At 44.9% G+C, this 22292-nt stretch overlaps 1 protein-coding gene across 3 annotated transcripts in view; it reads right to left on the bottom strand.

Annotated features, from left to right (window-relative positions):
- The window catches only part of Bicd1 (bicaudal D homolog 1 (Drosophila)), a 98101-nt gene that overhangs the window by 39045 nt on the left and 36764 nt on the right, over window positions 1-22292 (bottom strand). For all 3 annotated transcript variants that reach the window (XM_013033442.1, XM_013033440.1, XM_013033441.1), the window contains exon 3: window positions 1905-2057. In XM_013033442.1, coding sequence (XP_012888896.1) covers window positions 1905-2057 — 153 coding nt within the window. The remainder of the gene's footprint in view (window positions 1-1904; window positions 2058-22292) is intronic.

The raw sequence follows: 22292 nt of genomic DNA on the forward strand, positions 1-22292 counted from the left end.
TACTCAGGAGGCTGAGATCTGAGGATCTTGGTTCAAAGCCAGCTGGGGCAGGAAAGTCCATGAGACTCTTATCTCCAATAAACCACTAGAAAACTGAAAGTGGGGCTGTGGCTCAAGGGGTAGAGCGCTCACCTTGAGCTGAAGAGCTAAGGGACAGCACCCAAGCCCAGAGTTCAAGCCCCAGACTGACCAAAAAAAAAAAAAAAAGATAAAGATAAAAAAAAAAACCCAAAGGGGAAAAAACAGCAGTCCTCTCTCTTATCTGCTTGCTCAAATAATTAACTGCTCAGGGGAGTTGAGGGGAATTACTGGGGAATGAGTCCTCTGGGCACAAAAAGCATTTGAAAAGGAAAAGGTTCTGTCAGGGATGGGCACTTAGCTTAAAGAGGACAACCCAGCCAATCTGTTCTGAAGAATGCTTAGACATCTATGAGCAAATCAACCTTGAAATCTCTAGGCCCAATTGATGAAACAGTGCAACAGCAAAAATGACTAAATATAGCAAGTATCAGGTGAAAGGGGAATATGTGAGGCAAACCCCCAAGCCTGTGATGTTATTTCTCCTCCTATTCACTAGCAGATGTGCTGGCATCCACATCTGGATCATTGCCATCTTTCTATTGTTCCTTTGCTTTACCAAATAACCTACCTACCCCCCACACCCAGCTTTCTCTCGATAGTCCTGGGGCTTGAACTCTGGTGCTATCCCTGGGCTTTTGTACTCAAGGCTAACACTCTACCACTTGAACCACAGCTCCATTTCCAGCTTTTTTTTTTTTTTTTTAGTTTAGTGGAGAAAAGAATCTCACAGACTTTCTTGCTCAAGCTGGCTTTGAACTATGATCCTCTGATCTCAGCCTCCTGAAGAGCTGAGATTACAGGCATGAGCCACAAGCACCCACCTACCCATAACCTTTCATGGTCTCTCTCCTCAATAGATCCCAAAATTCCTTCCTGCACAAAACATCATGAATTTGGGACTCCAGGGCCAAGCAAAGAAAGGCCTTTTCCCTTTTGGAGACCACTCCTGAAATCTCATTGATTTTAGTAACAGTATGACTGCAACCCTCAAAATGTAGAAGAGCCAAGATGGAGAGGGAAAAGGCATTTGAAACTGTGATATTCAGCCAGACACTGATGACTCACGCCTGTAACCCTATTTATTCAGGAGGCTAAAATCTGAGGATTTGAAGCCAGCCCAGGTAGGGAAGTCCATGAAACTATTATCTCCAATTTACCAGCAAAAAAGCCAGAAGTAGAGCTGTGGCTCAAGTGGTAAAGTACTAGCCTTAAGCAAAAATAAGCTCAGGGACAGTGACTAAGCCCTAAGTTCAAACCCCAGGACCAGCACAAAACGAAACCAAACAAAAACCAAGACCTGGTTTATAATTAGAAGTTCTCAGGTTAAATTTATTATGATCTTTTAAACTTCCTTCTAAAAAAAATTAATATGGAACTAAGTATAGGCTGGGAATGTGGCTTAGTGGTAGAGTGCTTGCCTAGCGTACATGAAGCCCTGGGTTCGATTCTTCAGTACCACAAAAACAGAAAAAGTGGCACCTGTGGCTCAAATGGTAGAATGCTAGCCTTGAGCAAAAAGAAGCTCAGAGACAGGCCCTGTTCAAGCCCTGGGTCTGGCAAAACAGCAACAACAACGACAACAACAACAAAAATACCCTACAGTGTAAGTAGAATTATTATTCTTACTCAATATTAATTTGTTTAGATTTTATTGGCAATTACACTACTTGTAGGTGTTTTTTTTAACATTTCAGGTCAAATAGGAAGGCTGAGAAATTTGTAAAGCACAAATATTGCAGAGAGAAGACTAAGGCCACAAAAATTAATTGACAAGCTTCTTTCTAAGAAAGAGGAAACTAAACATTAGCTGTCAGAAAGCTCACCTGGTTTTGCTTCAGTGTGGACACCAGCTTTTGCAGTGTGATGTTCTCCTCTTCTAGCTCCGTGTAGTCCTGAAGGAGGCGGGCCTCCCGGAATTTGTACTCACGGATTTCATCCTTCATCCGGATTCTCTGAAGCTCCACCATCTCATTGTTCTGCAACAACAAAACAAATGATCTTACAGAACTTCCTTGGCAGCTCATCCCTGTAAACCTAGTTATTCAGAAGGCTGAGATCTAAGGATCACAATTCAAGGCCAGCCAGGCCAGGAAAGTCCATGGGACTCTTATTTCAAATTAATGACCAAATTAGAAGTAGAGCTGTGGCTCAAGTAATAGAGCACTATCCTTGAGCAAGAAAAAAAAAAAAATCTCGGGGCTGGGAAGGTAGCTCAGCGGTAGAGTGCATGCCTTGCAAGCATGAGGCCCTGGATTCGATTACCTCAGTACCACATAAACAGAAAAAGCCGGAAGTGGCGCTGTGGCTCCAGTGGTAGAGCACTAGCCTTGAGCTGAAGAGCTGAGGGACAGCGCCCAGACCCAGAGTTCAGGCCCCATGACCGGCAAAAAACAAAAACAAACAAACAAAAAAACAAAAACAAAAATCTCAGGGACAGTACCCAGGCCCTGAGTTCAAGCCCCTGGAGTAGCACATACAAACACAAACAATTCTGCAATATATCTCATAAAGATATTTAAAACAAGAACTAAATCCATATATATATTTGAGTTGGAAATAATCTAAATATTAGCTATTTGAGGGAATAACAAAAGAAATTATCACATATTCATTCATATAGGGCATAATAAATTAAGGAATTAGAGAAAAGAGCCAGGTGTTGGTGGCTCAAGACTGTAATCCTAGCTACTCAGAGACAGATCTGAGGATCATGGTTCAAAGCCAACCTGGGCAGGAAAGTCTGTGAGACTCTTATCTCCGATGAAACACTAGAAAACTCTAAGTGGAACTGTGGTGCAACGTGGAAGAGCATTAGCCTTGAGCCTGTGCATGTGAGTGTTTGAGATTTTCTTCTAGAGAGTTCTTTTCTGTCCTCTGGATTTAGCCAGGGCTTTTGAGCTTGAAATATATTCCTGTGTGCAGATGAGTCTCAAATCTTTCTCCAGGCCTAAGAAAATCCTCTGCGGCCTCTCTGGCTTCACTCCAGGAACTCATTAGAATCTTCTTCTACTAAGTTTGCTCCCAGATATTCTGTTGGATCTTTAAAGCCCTCACACTGGGTTTTGCTTTAGAGTTTTTACACCAGCTGTCTCCTCTGCTGGGATTGCCATTTCCAGATTCAAACTGCTGCCTTTTCCTTCAGATCTCAAAGGATGACATCACTGCAGAAAAGCTTCCCACAGGTTTCTTTTTCTTGTTTTTATTTTTTATTTATGTATTTATTGATGAGGGTGGGGACTGGGGCTTGAATTTAGGGCATCTTGCTCTTAACTTTCGCACTCAAGGATGATGCTCTACCACTTGAACCACACCTCCACTTCTGGCTTTTTGCTGGTTTACTGCAAATAAGAGTCTCATGGATTTTTTTTGCTCCAGCTGGCTTTGAACCATGATCCTCAGATCTTAGTCTCCTGAGTAGCTAGGATTACAGGTGTGAGCTACCAGCACCCAACTAAACATTAAGATTTTCTAAGAGTAAGGTATGGTGTGTACCATTTGCCAACTTTATTTGACCACAAAACCTTTTATCTGCTTCTAAAGGAGCATTTGAAACAATCCATAGATGGAATAAAAACAAAACAAAACAAAAACCCACTGTTACTCTGAAGCAGCAGAAAAAGCTAGTATCTGCAAAGTGGGGAAGCTAGAACTACCCTCCACCTCTTCCTACTGCAGAGATTAGATTTAAATAATGCTATGAAACAAAATCAGAAGACTAGAGAAATTTTTTTAAAAAAAGGCAGGACAAGCTGGGCACTGGTGGCACATGCCTATAATCCTAGCTACTCAGGAGATCTGAGGATCATGGTTCAAAGCCAGCCCACGCAGTAAACTTTATGAGACTCTTATCACCAGTTAACCATCAAAAAGCTGGAAGTAGAGCTGTGGCTCAACTGGTCGGGCAGTAGCCTAGAGCACAGAAGCTCAGGGACAGCACCCAGGCCCTGAGTTCAAGTCCCAGGAGCCCGCCCCCTCCCCCACACACACAATGAAGAAAAAGATAGGCAAGTTCTAATAGCAGTCAGTGAGTAGATAGATATGTGAAGAGTTTAGGCTATCCCATCCCCAAATATGCCACTGTGAAATTCTATTTTGAGCAGAAGGCAATAGAGAGACAGCAAGTGCTCTCCCCCTTTCTACTTAAAAACAGGCCTCAGTATTTCCCAGAGAGGGAGGTGTGCCAGGAAGGAAAAAACAAAACAAAAAACACACCATCACAGACTAGATTGTTGCTCAGCTAGATCTGTACAAGCTCCTACCAAAATAACCCTTCACTCCTGCTAGCTTTCTTCACCATTCCTAGGCCAAGCTCCTTTCTTGTCTCTTCGCAGATCATTTCTTTGGCTGAAAAATGAGTAAAATCTGGATCCTTCTTTGGGTAGAGATGTGGCCTGCGTGGTAGAGTGCTAGCCTGCAGTGAAAAAGTGAAGTGAAAGAACAAGGCCCTGAGTTCAAACACCAGTACAAAACAAAAACAAAAAAGTGATAGATTTAAGCAGTGTGCTTAGTGGCTCACATCTGTAATACTAGCTACTCAGGAGGCTGAGCTCTGAGGATCTCAGCTTGAAGCCAGCCTGGTCAGAAAAGTCCATGAGACTCTGACCTCCACCAAAAAAGCCAGAAGCGAAGCTGTGGCTCAAGTGGTAGAGCACTAGCCTTGAGCAAAAAAAAAAAAAAGTTCAGGGAGAGTTCCCAGGCCTTGAATTCAAGCCTGAGGAGCAGCACATGCAGGAAAGAAAGTGCCAGATTTAGAATGACTGATCTATCTTACATTAATTGCCATTCCAGTGTTTGACTATCTTAGAAGCCTAGGGGATGGAGACATGGCTCAGCTGGCAGAGTGATAGCCAATGAGCAAAAGTGTCAGGTACCTAGTTCAAGTCTTAGACTAAAAAAAAAAGTCTAAAACAATTCAAGAAGGTAATCAATCTGCCTCTAACAATTCATGTCACCATTACCTTCTAACCCTTAAAATGGATGCTAATAGAGCTGGGTGCTGATGGCTCATGCCTGTAATCCTAGCTACTCAGGAGGCTGAGATCTGAGGATCGCGGTTCAAAGCCAGCCCGGGCAGGAGAGACCGTGAGACTCCTATCTCCAATAAACCACCAGAAAACCGGAAGTGGCGCTGTAGCTCAAGTGGTAGAGCGCTCACCTTGAGCTGAAGAGCTGAGGGACAGCGCCCAGGCCCAGAGTTCAAGCCCCACGACTGACCAAAAAAAAAAAAAAACAAAAACAAAAAAACAAAACCAAGCCAACTGTCCTTGCCAAGGTCTTCCTGCTACCAGCTATTCCCTTTTGCTTGGAAACAGAATTTTGGAGTCACCTCAAGAAAGGAATTTGGAGCCAATGCTAGTGGCTCACACCTATAATCGTAGCTACTCAGGAGGCTGAGACCTAAAGATCACGGTCCAAAGTAAGCCTGGGCAGACAAATTTGAGAGAAACTTCTAAAAGCGGGGAGGGGTCCCCAAACTTTAACTCCCGTGAAAACAGAGAAACTGAGTCACACCTTCAATCACTGAGTAAAGTCTTATTTGTCTAAAAGATTGGTCTCAAATTCAGGGTGGGAGAGGGAGGGGAAATGAAATTCTGGAAGGATATAAAAAGACTCCATAAGGCCAGGTGCTGGTGTCTCATATCTGTAATCCTAGCTATCTAGGAGGTGAGATCTAAGAAGTATGGTTCAAAGCCAGCCTGGGCAGGAAAGTTTATGAGACTCTTATCACCAATGAACTACCAAAAACAAAAGTAGAAAGTGGAGTTGTGGCTCAAGTGGCAGAGTTCTAGCCTTAAGCACAGAAGCTCAGGGACAGCACCTAGGCCATGAGTTCAAGCCCCAGGACTGGCACCAAAATAAATGCAAGTGAAAAGACTTGCAGAGACTCAGAATCCATCAAAGGGCTGTGGGGGCTGTCTCCCTTCCCCCAGCCCTGGGAAAGCACTCCACCAGCCTGTGAGCTCCCAGGGAAAAGAGCCAGAAGGGCAAGAGAGTGACAGTTCCCTCTGCTGTGGCCTGCAGACCCCACTCCCCACACATCAACACAAGGGCCCTGGTGGAGTGCAGAGAAGAGAGGCCTTTATTGAAGCAGGCCCAGTGAGAATCAGGGTTTTCATCCATCCCTACACAAAAGCAGGGTTGCTTTCCGGGCCAGAATTCCAATTAGCATCGTAGGCACCAATCCAACAAATGACTCAGAGAGAGAGAGAGAAACGGGCAACTGCACTTAAGTCCATGCAGGGAGGCAGTGGCCATTATTACACACTGACAGTCACTCACAGCCAAAGGAACTTTTGGTGCATATGGGACAAGACAGGTTTCAAAAGTACATTCTGTGAAAAACGGTATTTATATATTTTTTTCTTTTGTGCCAGTACTGGGACTTGAACTCAGGTCTTCATACTCTTACTTGGCTTTTTTAATCAAGGCTGGTGTTCTGCCATTTGAGACACATTTCTACTTCCAGCTTTTTCTTCTCTAGGATGGCTTTAAACCACGACCCTCAGATCTCAGCCTCCTGAGTAGCTAGGATTATGGACATGAGCCACCAGTTCATGGCTGGAAGCATGTTTCTAAACCCAGAACTTAGGCAGGCACTAGTGGTTCACGCCTGTAATTCTAGCTATTCAGGAGGCTGAGATCTGAGGATCAAGGTTCAAAGCCAGCCCAGGCAGGAAAGTCTATGAGATGCTTAACTCTAATTAATCACCAGAAAATGTGAAGTGGCGCTGTATCTCAGGTGACAGAGCACCAGCATTGAGCAAAAAAGAGCTCAGGGACAGCTCCTAGGATCTGAGTTCAAGCCCCATGACTGCCCAAAAAGAAAAAAAATCCAGAACTTTCAGTCCATAAGTACAAGGTACTTTCCTGATGCCAGGGCTCCCTCCTTTGTCCTTCTACCACTACCCCAGCATCTGGTAACCATTGGTTATTTTATGCCAAAGGGCTGTAATCTTGAAGGAGAAATGGCAGACAATATAAATGAGCTAAACAGAAATCGTTTCTTTGCTGAGGCAAGGAAATACACAGGTAGCATCATTCAAAGCTCAAGCCAGCCATCGGTGGCTCACACGTGTAATCCTAACTACTCATGAGGCTGAGACCTGAGGATTGCGGGTCGAAGCCAACCTGGGCAGGAAAGTCCATGCTTATCTCCAATGAACTAGCAAAAGAGGAAAGTGGAGCTGTAGCTCAAGTGGTAAAGAACCAGCCTGGAGTAAAAAAGCTAAGCGATAGCACCCAAGCCCTGGGTTCAAGCCACAGTATCATCACAAGAGAAACAAAATGCCACCCCATTGGTCATCTTATCTAGCAAGCTCTGAGACACCCAACTGGGAGCAGGTGATAGCATTCTTCATGCTTCGTAATTCCAGCCTCTACTCTCTCACTCCAACAGGAAGCCAAGAGTCTGTTCTTGAAGCAGGCTGCTGAGACAAAATGTCTTCAGCAAAGAGTAATGACATTGTAACATAGTTGCAAACTCACATGTATTCTCCTTTCCTCTTCCTTCCTCTCTCTCTCTCCCTCTCCCTGTCTCTCTCTCTCTCTCTCTCCTGTTCTTTGAGACAAGTATCTTGCTATGTAGCCCAGGCTACCGTCAACCTGAACTTGAGGTCCTCCTGCTTCAACCTGGATTTGTAGGCATGCACCATGAAGCCTGGCCTTCCTCTGTCTCATTGAACAATCTCACTTGTACATAGACTTCTGTACTTAGCCATGGGGAAGTAACAAAGGAAGGACTTACAAGTTTTCAAGATGGGTAGTTAGAAAAGGTACAAAAACAGATGAAACTGCTATGTTCAGGCTTGTAGGATTATCTCTGGGAGATGGGAAATGGACACGCTGAGCAGGAAGAAAACCCCCAGATTCCCGCTGGGAGGCAATGTAGGAACTATAAAGGCACTGAGGATTCCAAAGGCCAGCTAGGTGATGAGAGGGTGGATGCACAAGGGAATGCTGGGAAGGAAATGCAACATGGAGAGAGAACTCAAGCAACCTCCTGATAGGCTTCCTTGAACCTTTTCTTGATGTAAATCTAACTTGCAGCAAGCATCATGTAAATGCTGGAGCTACAAATTAACTCAGGACAAAGTCTCTGTTGGCCAGGGGCTAAAATATAGTTCCAAAATTCTCACCAACAGTCATTTCCTCCTCTCTTCATATCTTCCTAGCTCTTCGGCAAATTTAAGATTCTAGTTAGTTTCTCAAAGCAAATTTTTAGTGGAACAAACATTAGAGCTCAGTCAATTCTATGTGTTTGATTTTTTTTTATGGTAGTAAGATTTGAATTCAAGGCTTCACTCTTTCTAGGTTGGTGCTCCTCTACCTGAACCAAACCTCCAAGTTGGTTTTTGTTTTTGGTCGGTCATGGGGCTTGAACTCTGGGCCTGGGCACTGTCCCTCAGCTCTTCAGCTCAAGGATAGTACTCTACCACTTGAGCCACAGCACTACTTCCAGCTTATTCTATTTATGTGGTGCTGAGTAACCGAACCTCACGCATGCAAGGCAAGCACTCTACCACTGAGCTACCGTCCCAACTCCCAAGTTTTTTTTTTTTTTTTGGTTTGTGTGTGCCAGTCCTGGGGAATGAAATCAGGGCCTGGATGCTGTCCAGGAACTTTTTCCCTCAAAGCGCTCTACCACTTGAGCCACAGCTCCACTTTCAGAATTTTGGTGGTTAAATGGAGATAAGAACCTCACAGACTTTCCTTCTCAGGCTGGCTTTGAACTTCCCAGGCTGACTAAGTCTCAGCTCCCTGAGTAGCTAGGATTACAAGCATGAGCCACTAGCACCAGGCCCACCCTCTTTTTCAATGGTTAATTCAGAGATGGAGTGTAAGCAAACCTTTCTGCCTGGGCTGACCTCCAACCAGTTCTCCAGATCCCAACTTCCCCAGTAAGTGAGGATTAAAGTCAGGAGCCACCAGCACCAGCCTATGCGTTTTATTTTTAATGGAGTAGGTATTATGAACATATAACCATTCTTCTCTTTATTAAACGAAGGCTCACTGGGTGCATACACTATGTGAGAGAGTGTGATGGTAATGAGGTTACAAAAGCACATGGCAGCCAGGTGCTAGTGGTTCAGGCCTGTAATTTTAGCTACTCAAGAGACTGAGATCTAAGGACTGAGGTTGAGGTTTGAAGCCACCGCAGACAGAAAAGCACGTGAAAATCTTACCTCCCATTAACAGGAAAAAGTCAGAAGCAGAGGTATGACTCAAGTAGTAGAGTACCAGCCTTGAGTACAAAACTCAGGGGCAATGCCTAGGCCCCATGTTCAAGCTCCAGGACACACACACACACACACACACACACACACAAACACCAGAGAGCTCCCATGCATGGTCTCTGTGCTATCTCTATCTCCCTTGCAGATGGCTGTCACAAGCAAGATGGTATAGGTCCTATCAAGAACCTTGGGCAAAGCTGGGCCCTGTGGCTCATACCTGTAATCCTAGCTAGTCAGGAGGCTGAGATCTGAGGATCACATTTTGAAGCCAGCCTGGCTTGCCCAAGAGACTCTTATCTCCAATTACGCACAAAAAGTCAAAAGTAGACCTGTGGCTCAAGTTGTAAACAGAGCCTTGAGCAAACAGACTCAGGAACAGGGCTCAGGACGCAAGTTCAAGCCCCAGGACTGGCATCAAAATAACTAACTAACTAAATAAAACAATCCTTGGGCATCAGAAGCTTAGCATTCTTGACTTCTAAAATTGCAAGGTGTGAACTCATGCCATGTGGTGGTGTGTGGACATTTGGCAGTGCGTGAACCTGTGCCGTGTGGTGGTGTGTAGACATTTGGTAGTATGTGAACTTGTGCCATGTGGTACTATGTAGATACTTGGCAGTGCATGAACTTGTGCCATGTGGTGGTGTTTGACATTTGGTAGTGGCAGTTCCAGCAGGCCAAGCTCTGATCAAGCCAGATGAGGGAGTTCGGTGAAAGGACTGAGTCCCTCTGTCCATCTTAATGCTTCTGCTTTGGCAGACACATTAACAATGTGTCTCTAGAGCTCAAGGAGAAGAAAACAGACTCATTAAATGAAGGGAATCATGAAGGACATTGCTGTTCAGGCAGTGCTGTCTATTGGTCCATTGTTCTTCCCTAATTGTCCCACAGGCAAAGTGGACAATGAAGCCCACTGATTCCCCAGCCCAGGGCCCAGACTCTGTTCCTCTGATTCTTCAAAGGCTCAACTCAACAAGAAGACACCCTGACTGTCTCAACAGAATGGACAGTGTCACAAGCAACAGCATTGCTGTGTGTGTGTGTGTGTATGTATGTGTGTGTAGGCATGCGCACACACACATGTACACAATGGGACTTGAACTTAGGGTATTGCACTCTCCACTAGGCTAGTGCTCTATCATGAGCCATACCTCAATTTCTACCTTTTTGCAGTTTAATGGAAGATAAGAGTCTCTCAGGGCTGGGAATGTGGCTTAGCAGTAGAGTGCTTGCCTAGCATGCATGAAGCCTTGGATTCAATTCCTCAGTACCACATAATCAGAAAAAGTCAATGTGGCATTATGGCTCAAGTGGTAGAGTACTAGCTTTGTGCAAAAGAAGCTCAGGGACAGTGTCCAGGCCTGAATTCAAGCCCCTCTGGCAAAAAAAAAAAAAAGTCTCATATTTATCTGTCTGTGTTGGTTTCAAACTGTGATCCTCGCATGGCAGCCTCCTGAGTAGCTAGGATTCCAGGTGTGAGCCAGAAGCCCCTAGCCTGCATTGCTCTTGATAGCAGCCCACTGAACAGAGATGAAAGTTCTTAAGAGAAGCCCACGTTTATTTATTTGCTTGTGCTGGCTGTGGATTTCCAAATAGACTTCACAAAGCAGTTTGTCAAACCGAGGCCCAACACCGCCTTTTGTTTATTCAGCAAACATTTCCCCCAGCAAATATTTGCTGAGTATCTTCAACTACCAGACATTCTTCTGGACTCTTGAGATACAGCTGTGAGGGAGACAGGTGTGTTCCTGTCCACAAGAGGTTTGCAGTAGCCAGGTGTCAGTGGTTCACACCTGCAATCCTAACTACTGAGGAGATTGAGATGTATGGATAATGGTTCAAAGCCAGCCTGGGCAGGAAAGTCTATGAAACTTTTATCTCCAATTAACTACCAGAAAACTGGAAGTGGGGCTGTGGCTCAAAGTGGTAGAGTGCCCTAGCTTTAAGCAAAAAAATCTCAGGGACAGTGCCTGAGTTCAAGCACCACAACCGAAAAAAAAAAAAAGGGCTGGGAGGTAGCTCAGTGGTAGAGGCTTGCCTTGCATGCATGAGGCCCTGGGTTGGATTCCTCAGCACCATATAAGCAGAAAAGAGCCAGAAGTGGTGCTGTGGCTCAAGTGCTAGAGTGCTAGCCTTGAGCTGAAGAGCTGAGGGACACTGCCCAGGCCCAGATTTCAGGCCCCACGACCAACACACACCCCCCCCAAAAAAGGAAAGAAAAGAAGAATTTTAAAATGTTTGCTCTTGAAAGAAATATATTTTCATCTCACACACACACACACACACACACACACACACACACACACACGCACACACAAGCACGCACGCACGCCAAGTACTAGACTAGTAGCTCATCACTGTAATCCTAGATACTCAGGAGACAAAGACCCAGAGAATCTGATTCAAAGCTAGCACAAGTAGAAAAGTTCATAAGATTCTATCTCCAAATAACTAGCAAAAAACTGGACCAGAGGTGTGACTCAAGTGGTAGAACTCCAGCCTAACAAGCAAGCTCATTAAGTTTGAAACTTTGAGTTCAAACTCCAGTACAGGCAAAAGAAAATATGTATCTCCTTGGTTCTTCTGAGGGCTATTATAATTCAATTAAATGTGCATACAATGAATCCTTCTGACACAGAAAACAGAAAATGCAATCAGCTAAGTCCAGTGGGGAACTACAATCTGACAAATGGTAGACACAGAAGGCAAGGAGGGCCAGGCTTTCCTCACCTTATTTTATGTATCAGCTAGCATAAACTCCTGGCATTACCAAGAATATGGTAAATCTAACAAAGAGGGGTGAGGGTGTGGAAACAGACCTCTCTGAAATGCAAAGGCAAAGGAATCCACATGGCCAATAAACACAGTCAGTGATGGGCGCCAGTGGTTCATACCTGTACTCCTAACTACTCTGAGGACCACAGTTCAAAGTTAGCCTGGGCAAAAGGATCCTTGAGACTCTTACCTCCAGTGAACCATCAAAAAGCCAGAAGTGGAGCTGTAGTTTAAGTGGTGGAGTGCTAGCTTTGAGCAAAAAAGCTCCAGGACAGCACCCAATCCCTGATCAAGCCTTAGGACTGGCACAGAAAGAAGACAGGAGAAAAGAAGAAAGGAAGGAAGGGAGGGAGGAAAGAAATGAGAGGAGAGGAGAGGAGAGGAAAGGAGAGGAAAAGAGAGAAAAGGGAAAAAAGAAAAAGGAAAAGGCAGGCAGGAGAAAGGAAGGAAGGAAGGAGGGAAGGAGAAAAGGAAGGAAGGAGGGAAGGAGGGAAGGAAGGAAGGAAGGAAGGAAGGAAGGAAGGAAGGAAGGAAGGAAGGAAGGAAGGAAGGAAGGAAGGAAGGAAGGAAGAGGCAGGCAGGCAGGAAGGCAGGCAGGCAGGAAACTGGTGCCAAGCTGACCATGATGATCAGGGCTGGGAAAGTGGCTCAGCGGTAGAGCTTGCTTCATATGCATGAGGCCCTGGGTTCAATTCCTCAGCAACACATAAACAGAAAAAGCCGGAAGTGGCATTATGGCTCAAGTGGTAGAGCGCTAACCCTGAGCTGAAGAGCTTAGGGACAGCACCAAGGCCCAGAGTTCAAGCACCATGACCGACAAAAAAAAGAAAGAAAGAAAGAAAAAAAAAAAAAGAAACAGCTGCCCATCAAGCAAAGTGAAGGCAGGGGTACCAGAGGGGAGACTTCTCCAAACAGCAGCATAGGTACAGATGGAGCCCTGCACACAGGCAGCAGGGAGAGCTCTGGCTTTCCTGGCCTAGGCCAGCAGGCTGATCCCACTGTCTCAGAATAACTTGTTGAGCCTAGATGGTGTCTAGGACTCATCTTACCTTTCCTTTCCTTCCTTCCTCCCTCTCTCCCTCCCTCCCTCCCCCACCTCCTCTGTCCCTCCCCCACCTTCCTTCCCATTTGTTCTGGTACTAGGGCTTAAAACTCAAAGCCTCAATCTCTTGCTTGGATTATTTTTGCTCAAGGCTGGCTCTCTACCATGTGAGCCACAATTCCACTTCCAGGTTTGTGCTGGTTACGTGGAGAAAAGTATCCTATGAACAGGTCTTCCTGGGCTGACTCTGAAACGATCCTCAGATCTCAGCCTCCTGAGTAGCTAAGATTACAGAGGTGAGCCACCAGCACCTGGCTAGGATCCATCTTTGATGTGAACTGGACCAAAACATGAACTTTTTTTTTGGGGGGGGGAAGGAGGGTGAGAGGACTTATTCAAACCATAGTGATAATCCTGACTCTGTTTATTTCAGATCAAGGTACAAAATCCCAGGTTGCTAATAGAGAAAGCGGATCTATTTCCTAATCGGTTTTTCTAGGCAGTACATTAAAATAAAGAAAAGAGGAAAGAGCGAGGGAAGGGGGTGACATTGTCCAAAAGGAAATGTACTCATTACCTGATTTATGTAACTGTAACCCCTCTGTACATCTTCATAACAAGAACTTAAAAATAAGTGAATAAATAAGAAGAACAGAAGAGCTAGGTGTGGGAGTGCATGCCTATAATCCCAGCACTCAGGAAGTGGAGGCAGGAGGATTTCAAGTTTGAAGCCTGCCTGGGTTTATCTAATTAGATTCAGTCTCAATCAACAAATGAACTAGTTATTAAATCAAACAAGCCAGTTACCTGGCATTAAGTCCTGAATTAATACCATTTCTGTCAGGCTAGAAAGCCAACTTGTATCTAAGCACATCAAAGGGCACCCATGAGGCTGGTATTTGGAGGATGTGGGGCAGGTGTTTCCTGCCGATTCAGGTCCCAGACCAGGAGGGGTCCCCATAGGGGACAGGGCTGTGAGTCTGTCATGAAGTCAGCTATTGGCCACACTGAGTAGGATGTGTTCTGGGCAGTTCTTTCCTACAGGAGAAGATATGGATGGGTGGAAGTAGTGCCGGAAATCCCCATTCATCTGGAAAAGCGTGCTCACCTATGGCTGGCTGCACGTACACATCCAAAGCATTTGTCAGCGCAATAGTATTTCTCTCAATCAGAAGCTTAAGGGTGGATTTGGCCATGACAATGCCATGCTAATGACACTGTCTGACCTTCGAGTGACTCATTCACCGCCTTCTCTGCTGACTGGACCAGGCAGAGAGGGCAATGCAAAAGAAAAGGGAGAGGGGTGAAAATACCACAGGAAATGGCCATGCCAACTCTACTCTTGCAAATACTGTTCGTGTGTGTGTGTGTGTGTGTGTGTGCGTGCGTGCGTGCGTGCGTGCGTGCGTGCGTGCGTGCTGGTACTTAGGGCTTTGCCACGCTGACCCCAGTGGAGTCTGCTTAGCATGGGAAACCATCTATCAGACCATGATAGGGGCTTCAGAGACCTATCTCTGAGTTTTGGGACTTCACCGAAATCTACCTCAGAGAATGGGGCTTTACAGAAACCTATCTCCAAGTTTTGGGACTTTACCGAAGTCTACCTGCCTACTCCTGGGAAAAGGCTGGCAAAACCCCTGGAAAAGATGTGTTTCTGCCTATCTTTTCCTCATAAGAGTGCCTACTAATCTTTTACTGTTTCTACTGCTCTTTGTACTTGCTCATTGTCAACGTTTCCCTATACAAAGCTCTTTCTTAAGAGTGTTGACGACTCCAATATCTGATGAGTGTCTTAAAAATATGACTAACTCACCAGAGTTAAGTGCTACCCTGAACCCCCTCTTATGGAGGCTAGTAGACAAGTCATAAGCAAATATAAAAGTATTGGGGGTTTCACAAAGTCACTTCAGCAGAAGGAATTGTTTGTAAGAGATTTACAAAAAGCTGTAGGTGCGGCTAAAACAAAGAATGGCAATTGCTGAGATAACTACTTTGGAGAAAGAACTTCCTATTACTCTTTCATTTACTAAGAGACTTGCTAGATCTAAGTCTCCCTGGTGTTTACTATTAAAGAAGGAACAGAAAAGATCTTATGGGACAGTTAAGGCCTCTATAGAAATAAGGTAATGGTTAGTTGGTGACAAACATCAAAACCCATTATATTTCTTAGAGATAAGCCGGAAACAAGTGCCTATTAGGCGACCAGCTGGTGACCACCCAAGAATGAAGCCCTGCAGCAAGGTTGTGTAACCTTTTGCTCTTTCAGGTGACCAGCTGGTGACCGCCCAAGAATGAAGCCATGCAGCAAGATTATGTAACCTTTTGCCCTTTCTTATGGAGACTTTTTGCTATAAAAGTTTGTTATCCTCTGCATTAAATCGCACTCAGCGCTCAGCACTCAGCATCCACTCCTAATGTGTGTGAGTTGTCTGTTTGCCATCTCCCCATCCTATTCCAGGTTCCTCCCCTAGGTATCCTCCGTCGTCCCGACAGAACCCGGTCCGCGGCAGGGCTTCAGGCTTCAGGATCTTGCAGGGTAGCCATAGCTCCATTTCAAGCTTTTAGCTGGCTAATTGGAGCTCAGTCTCAAAGACATTCCTGCCTGGGCTGGCTTTGAACTGGGACACACAGCTCTGGCTCCTCAGTAGCTAGGATTACATGCATATGCCAACAGCACCTGGCTTAAATTCTATTGATTTTAACCCAGCTTTTTTTCTAACAAGTGCCCTGTAATAGCAAGAAGCCACACTGCTGTGGGCTTGGAAAAATGGAGGAGGGCTGAGTGTCAATGAATTAAAGAGCTGGCAAAGGACAGTTAAGCAGCACTGGCACCTGTGTATGTGTGTGTGTGTATGCATGTAAACACGCACACACACTTGTCTGTCTATCTTATGTATCTGTGTCTATCTTGTGTGTACATAGGGAAAGCTGCCCAGTCAATTTCAATCTGTAGATTTCTGGCTTCCAAACTATAAGAGTATCAGTCTGTGTTGTTTTTAAGCTACCCAAGCTGTCGTCTTTTGTTAAGATACCAATTTAAAAAAAAATGATGTAAGGCAGGCACTTGCTGGCTCACGCCTGTAATCCTAGCTACTCAGGAAGCTGAGCTGTGAGGATCATGGTTCAAAACCAGCCCGGGGAAGAAAGGCCATGAGAAAACCGGAAGTGGCGCTGTGGCTCAAGCCTGGCTCCAGAAAATTCTCTTTTTTTTTCTGGTCAGTCATGGGACTTGAACTTTGGGCCTGGGCGCTGTCCCTCAGCTCTTCAGCTCAAGGCTAGTGCTCTACCACTTGGGCCATAGCACCACTTCCGGTTTTCTGGTGGTTTATTGGAGATAAGAGTGTCACAGACTTTCCTGCCTAGGCTGGCTCTGAACCGTGATCCTCAGATCTTAGCAGCCTGAGTAGCTAGGATGACAGGTGTGAGCCACCGGTGCCCCACTTGCAGGAAATTCTTATCTCCAATTAAGTACCAAAAAAAAAAAGTCAAAAGTGGAGGTATAATTCAAGTAATAGAGCATTAACCTTCAGCAAAAAAAAAACAAAAAAACAAAAAAAAAAAACTCAGGGACAGTGCCCAGGCCTTGAATTCAAGTCCCAGGATAGGCACCAAAAAAAAAAAAAAAGAGAGAGAGAGAAAAAAGTATAATTTGAGATAATGTACATGAAAATTCATTATGCTAGTAGTACTCATTGAGTAGCTCAAGTATGAGTTTTCTATAACCTTGAAGAAAATCAGTCCTGAGTAGATTGGAGTATCCTTGACTGTGAGATTAAGCTGTAAATTCCCTTAGGAGAATTAAATGCCTGAGCAGAATCTTAATCAGGCTGGACCTGCCATCCCGGTGTTCTCTGGAAATAGAGGTCAAGATGTTAAAAGAAAAGGAAGAAAAAAAAAGATTAAACTTGTCCACTAAGCATTCTAGCTGAAATGCTGACTGTATTACCTGGCCATCTACCCAGGCAAGGCAGGGAACAGAAAAATAACACTTGGGGTAGGAGAGAAAGTTTAAAATCAAATGAAGCTATTTTTAGCCCCTAAATCGATGTGTGCAAAATGGCTTGGGCACAAGATCCTTCTTCTTTTTCTCAAAGAGGTAGGAAGGGAACCCTACCCACTAGAGAAGAAAAAGCAGAAGGGAAAGAAAGATAGTAAGAGGAGGAGGTAGAAAAGATGAAAGGAAGCATGGGAAAAGAAATCCCCAAAGACAGCCAGGAGTAGTGCTAGTGGCTCCTGACTGTAATCCTAGCTATTTAGGAGGCTGAGGTCCAAGGATCGAGGTTCAAAGCCAGCCTGTACAAAAAAAGTCCATGAGCCTTTTGTCTCCAATAAACTACTCAGAAAAAGCCAGAAGTAGAGTGCTAGCCTTGAGCACAAAGAGGCTCAGGGACAGTGCCCAAGACCTGAGTTCAAGCCCCAGGACTGGCAAAAAAAAAAAAAAAAAGGTACATGCCAGCTCTTTTTTTGTTTGTTTTTTTTTTTTGGTACGGTCGTGGGGCCTGAACTCTGGGCCTGGGCACTGTCCCTCAGCTCTTCAGCTCAAGGCTAGTGCTCTACCACTTGAGCCACAATGCCACTTCCGGCTTTTCTCTTTTTGCTTATGTGGTGCTGAGGAATCGAACCCAGGGCCTCATGCATGCAAGGCAAGCGCTCTACCACTGAGCCACCTTCCCAGCCCTTTGCCAGCTCTTTTTTATTTTGTTTTGTACCAATCGTAGGGCTTGAACTCAGGGCCTGGGCACTGTCACAGCTTTTTACTCAAGGTTAGTGTTCTACCACTAGATCCATGACTCTACTTCTGGCTTTTTAGGGAAATAAGAGTCTCAAGGGCTTGAACCAAGATCCTCAGCTCTCAGTAGCTAAGATTATAGGTGTGAGGCATCAGCATCTGGCTGCCAGTTCTTCATTTTAAAAAATAGGCTGCCTTGGGCTGGGAAGGTGGCTCAGTGGTAGAGCGCTTGCCTTGCATTCATGAAGCCCTGGGTTCGATTCCTCAGCACCATATAAGCAGAAAAAGCCAGAAGTGGCACTGTGGCTCAAATGATAGAGTGCTGGCCATCAGCTGAAGAGCTGAGAGACAGTGCCCAGGCCCAGAGTTCAGGCCCCACGACCGGCAAAAAAAAAGAAAGAAAGGAAAAGTAGGCTACCTTACCAAGCACTGGTGCCTCACACCTGTAATCCTAGCTACTGAGATCTGAGGATCCCATTTCAAAGCCAGGTAGGGCAAACGAATCTGAATCTTGTCTCCAAATAACCAGCAAAAAAGCTGGAAATGTTGCTGTAGCTTAACTAATTGGTAGAGTGCCAGCCCTGAGCAAAGAAAGCCAACACACAGTACCCAGGCCCTGAGTTCAAGACCCAGTAAAGGCATAAAAATAAATAAATAAAAAATAGGCTGCCTTTTACTGCTTTGTGTTTATAAATACTGAGTGATAACACATGAAAACTTCATGATCTTGAGAAAATACCAACTATGCAAATTATCCTAAAAGATTAAAAAAGAAAAAAAACACAACTCCAGTAACCATTTTTACATTGTAGGCTAAGCAAGGCTCTCTCAACGAGTCTTAACTTTAACTTGACTTTTCTTGCAGATTCCCCTTTAAATTCTCGATTGGCCAGTGATTTAATGACTGCAGTGGAGCAGGAAATCAATGGACCCGTCATAACAGGCCAGAACTCTACGCTCCCTCTCATTGTCCAAGGCAGAAATCACAGCCACCAACAAAAAGGCTAGGATTTTGAAGCTACAGCCAAATGATGCCCAAATATCTAAATGTTGGGAATATTTTCAATATGGCTTAAAATTTGGAAGCCAAATGCTGGAGGCTCATGCCTGTAATCCTAGCTACTTAGGAGATCTGAGTCAGCCCCCAAGAAAGTCGATGAGACTCTTGTCTCCAATTAACCAGCAAAAAGCTGGAAGTGGAGCTGTAGCCTCTTCTGGTAGAGAACCAGCCTTGACTAAAAAAGCTAAAGGACAGTACTCAAGTCTTGAGTTCAAGCCCTAGCACTTATAAATACACACACACACACACACACACACACACACACACACACACACACACAAAGACACACGAACATTTTCCCCCTTTGTAGTTGGGATTACAGAGATTCAGATCCTTACAACTTTCCACAATAAGCTCAAATATATGAAAGGTATTTTTAGAAGACCATGCAGCATCATTTTGATCTATCAAAAAGTTGATTAGTTCTCAAGGAAAAAATAGTAACCCCAGGAAGTAGCGCTGTGGCTCATGTAGTAGAGCATTCGCTTTGAGCTGAAGAGCTCAAGGACAGTGTCCAGGTCCTGAGTTCAAGCCCCACGACCAACAACATCAACAAAAGAAAATAGTAACCCCACTTTCCAAATCATTTGCTAAATATTGATGGCTCACACCTGTACTCCTAGCTACTCAGGAAGCTGGGATCTAAGGATCCTAGTTTAAAGCCAGCCGGGGCAGATAAATGCAAAAGACTCTTATTTCCAATTAACCAGTAAAAAGCCAGAAGTGAGGGTATGGCTTAAGTAGTAGAGTGACAGCCTGGAGCAAAAAAATCTAAGAGAGAACATGAGGGCCTGAGTTTAAGCCTTAATATCTTCATTAAAAAAAAAAAAAAAAGGAATCCAAGCCTTGTGCCAGTGGCTCATGCCTGTAATTCTAACTACTAAGGAGGCTCAACTCTAATGATCACAGTTTGAAGCCAACTCAGACAAGAAAGTTCATAAGCCTCTACCTCCAGTAAACCAGCAAAAAGCCAGAAGTGGGCTGGGAATTTGGCTTACAGTCAGAGTACTTGCCTAGCAACCATGAAGCCCTGGGTTCAATTCCTCAGTACCATATACACAGAAAAAGCTGGAAGTAGCACTGTGGCTCAAGTAGTAGAGCGCTAGCTTTGAGCAAAAAATGAAGTTCAAGGACAGTACCCAGGCTGAGTTCAAGCCCCAGGACTGGCAAAGAGGAAAAAAAAACCAGAAGTGGAGCTGTGGCTCAAATGGTAGAGTGCCAGCTTTAAGAAAGAAAAAAACAAAAACCAAAACCTCAGGGACAGCCCCCAGGCCTGAATTCAAGCCCCAGGACAGACAGACACACACAGACACACACACACAGACACACACAGACACAGACACACACAGACACAGACACAGAGAAAAAGAAAAATCTCGATGTGCACAGACCCTGAATTCAAGCCCCACAACCAGGACAATAAATGAATAAATGAATGAATCAGAAAATGGAAAACACTACTGTCTATCTCTTCATAGAGAAACTAAAAGTACATGCTTCTTACAAGAACGCATGGATCTACTGACCAATCAATGCTGACTCCTTGTCCACTGGGATTTTGCAGGCATCCTAATGCATGCACAGAGGCACCCGCGCAGGCCTGCCTTCCGGGAAGAGAAACCTCACACCAGGGGCATCTCTCCCCCCCCACACTCAGAGGTGATACTCAATCCTGCTGGCCTGACACTGGACCTGAGGGTTCACTTGAGAACAGCTCTTTTCTACGCCCTCTCCAGCATCGCATCTCTCCAGGGCCACTTGGGTTCCTGTTACTGCCTGCCCAGCATCACCTCCTTCCCCCACTTCATTTCTCCCAGGCATTCATTCCTCACTTGTTCTCCACAATGTCCAGGCTTAATTAAGTCTTGGCATGCGCAACAGGCATATAATTATTGGGCTTTTTTTTCTTCTGGTATTTGGGCTTGTACTCAGAGCCTCCCACTCTCACTTGGCTTTTCTGCTCTAAGGTGGCATGCTAGCATTTGAACCACAGCTCTACTTCTGGCTTTTTTTACTGCTTCACTGGAGATAAGAGCCTCACAGACTTTCCTGGCCAGGCTGGCTTCAAACTGTGATCCTAAGACCTGAGACTCCTGAGTAGCTGAGATTACAGGCGTGAGCCACTGGCACCCCATAGGACCACCTGTTAGAGGCTTTGTCCAAGCCAGGCTGTGCTTGCTAGATAAGTGCTCTAGCACTTGAGCCACCTCCTGCTCTCTTGCTTTTAGATTTTTTTCTTCCCTCAGATAGCACCTCACACTTCTTTCTATAAAGTACAAGGTCTTATAGATGGTGCTGTGGCTCAAGTGGTACAATGCTAGCTAGCCTTGAGCATAAAAGCACAGGGACAATGCCCAGACCCTGATTTCAAGTTGCAGGAGCAGCACACACAAAAAAATGTGAAGCCTTGAGTTCAAGCCCCAATACTGGCACACACACACACACACACATGCATGCGCACACACACGCACGCACATACACACTCATAATAATAATCAAGTGCAAGGCCCTGAGTTCACAACCCCAATAACTAACCCCCCATACCCATGTTCTACCACTTGAACCATACCTCCAGCCCTTGTTTGCTTTCCTCATTTTTCTAATAAAGTCTAGCTTTTTGTCCAGGCTGACCTGGCCTATAATTCTCCTATGTACACTTCCTATGTAGCTGAAATGTCAAGCTACTACAGCACCATGCCTAGCTTTTTACTGACTGACACAAGGTCTCTCTCTACCATTCTGCCTCCACTGGCTTCACACCGTGATCCTCCCAATCTCAACCTCCTACGTAGCTACAATGACAAGTGTGAGCCACTGTGCTTGGCTTATTTTATGCAATTAATATCTACTAATTTAAAAACAAACCTCTACCTCATAGAAAACTTAATTCAAAGTACAGCATGGGGATGTGGCTTAGTGGTAGAGTGCTTGCCTAGCATGCACAAAGCCCCAGTTTGATTCCTTAGCACCACATAAACAGAAAAAAACAGAAGTGGTGCTGTGGCACAAGTGGTAGAGTGCTAGCCTTGAGCAAAAGAAGCTCAGGACAGTGCCATGGCCCTGAGTTCAAGCCCCAGGACTGGCAAAACACATACATACACACACACACACACACACACACACACACACACTCATAAAAACTTCAAGGCTTTGAAAAATTCAGGAGAAATTCTCCATTACCTGATTCTTCAGCCTGACACCACAAAGTTTTTCCTTAAGAAAATAAAAATGTTCAGTATTTGCATCTCCGCTAGGAAGATGCAAATTACAACACAATGGAGTCAGGCAAGGTGGCTCATGCCTATAATCCTAGCTACTTAGGAGGCTGAGATCTGAAGATCGCAGTTCAAAGCCAGCCCAGGCAGGAAAGTC

The sequence above is a fragment of the Dipodomys ordii genome, unplaced genomic scaffold (genome assembly GCF_000151885.1).
Source record: "Dipodomys ordii isolate 6190 unplaced genomic scaffold, Dord_2.0 Scaffold167, whole genome shotgun sequence".
In the NCBI taxonomy this organism is placed as follows: Eukaryota; Metazoa; Chordata; class Mammalia; order Rodentia; family Heteromyidae; genus Dipodomys; species Dipodomys ordii.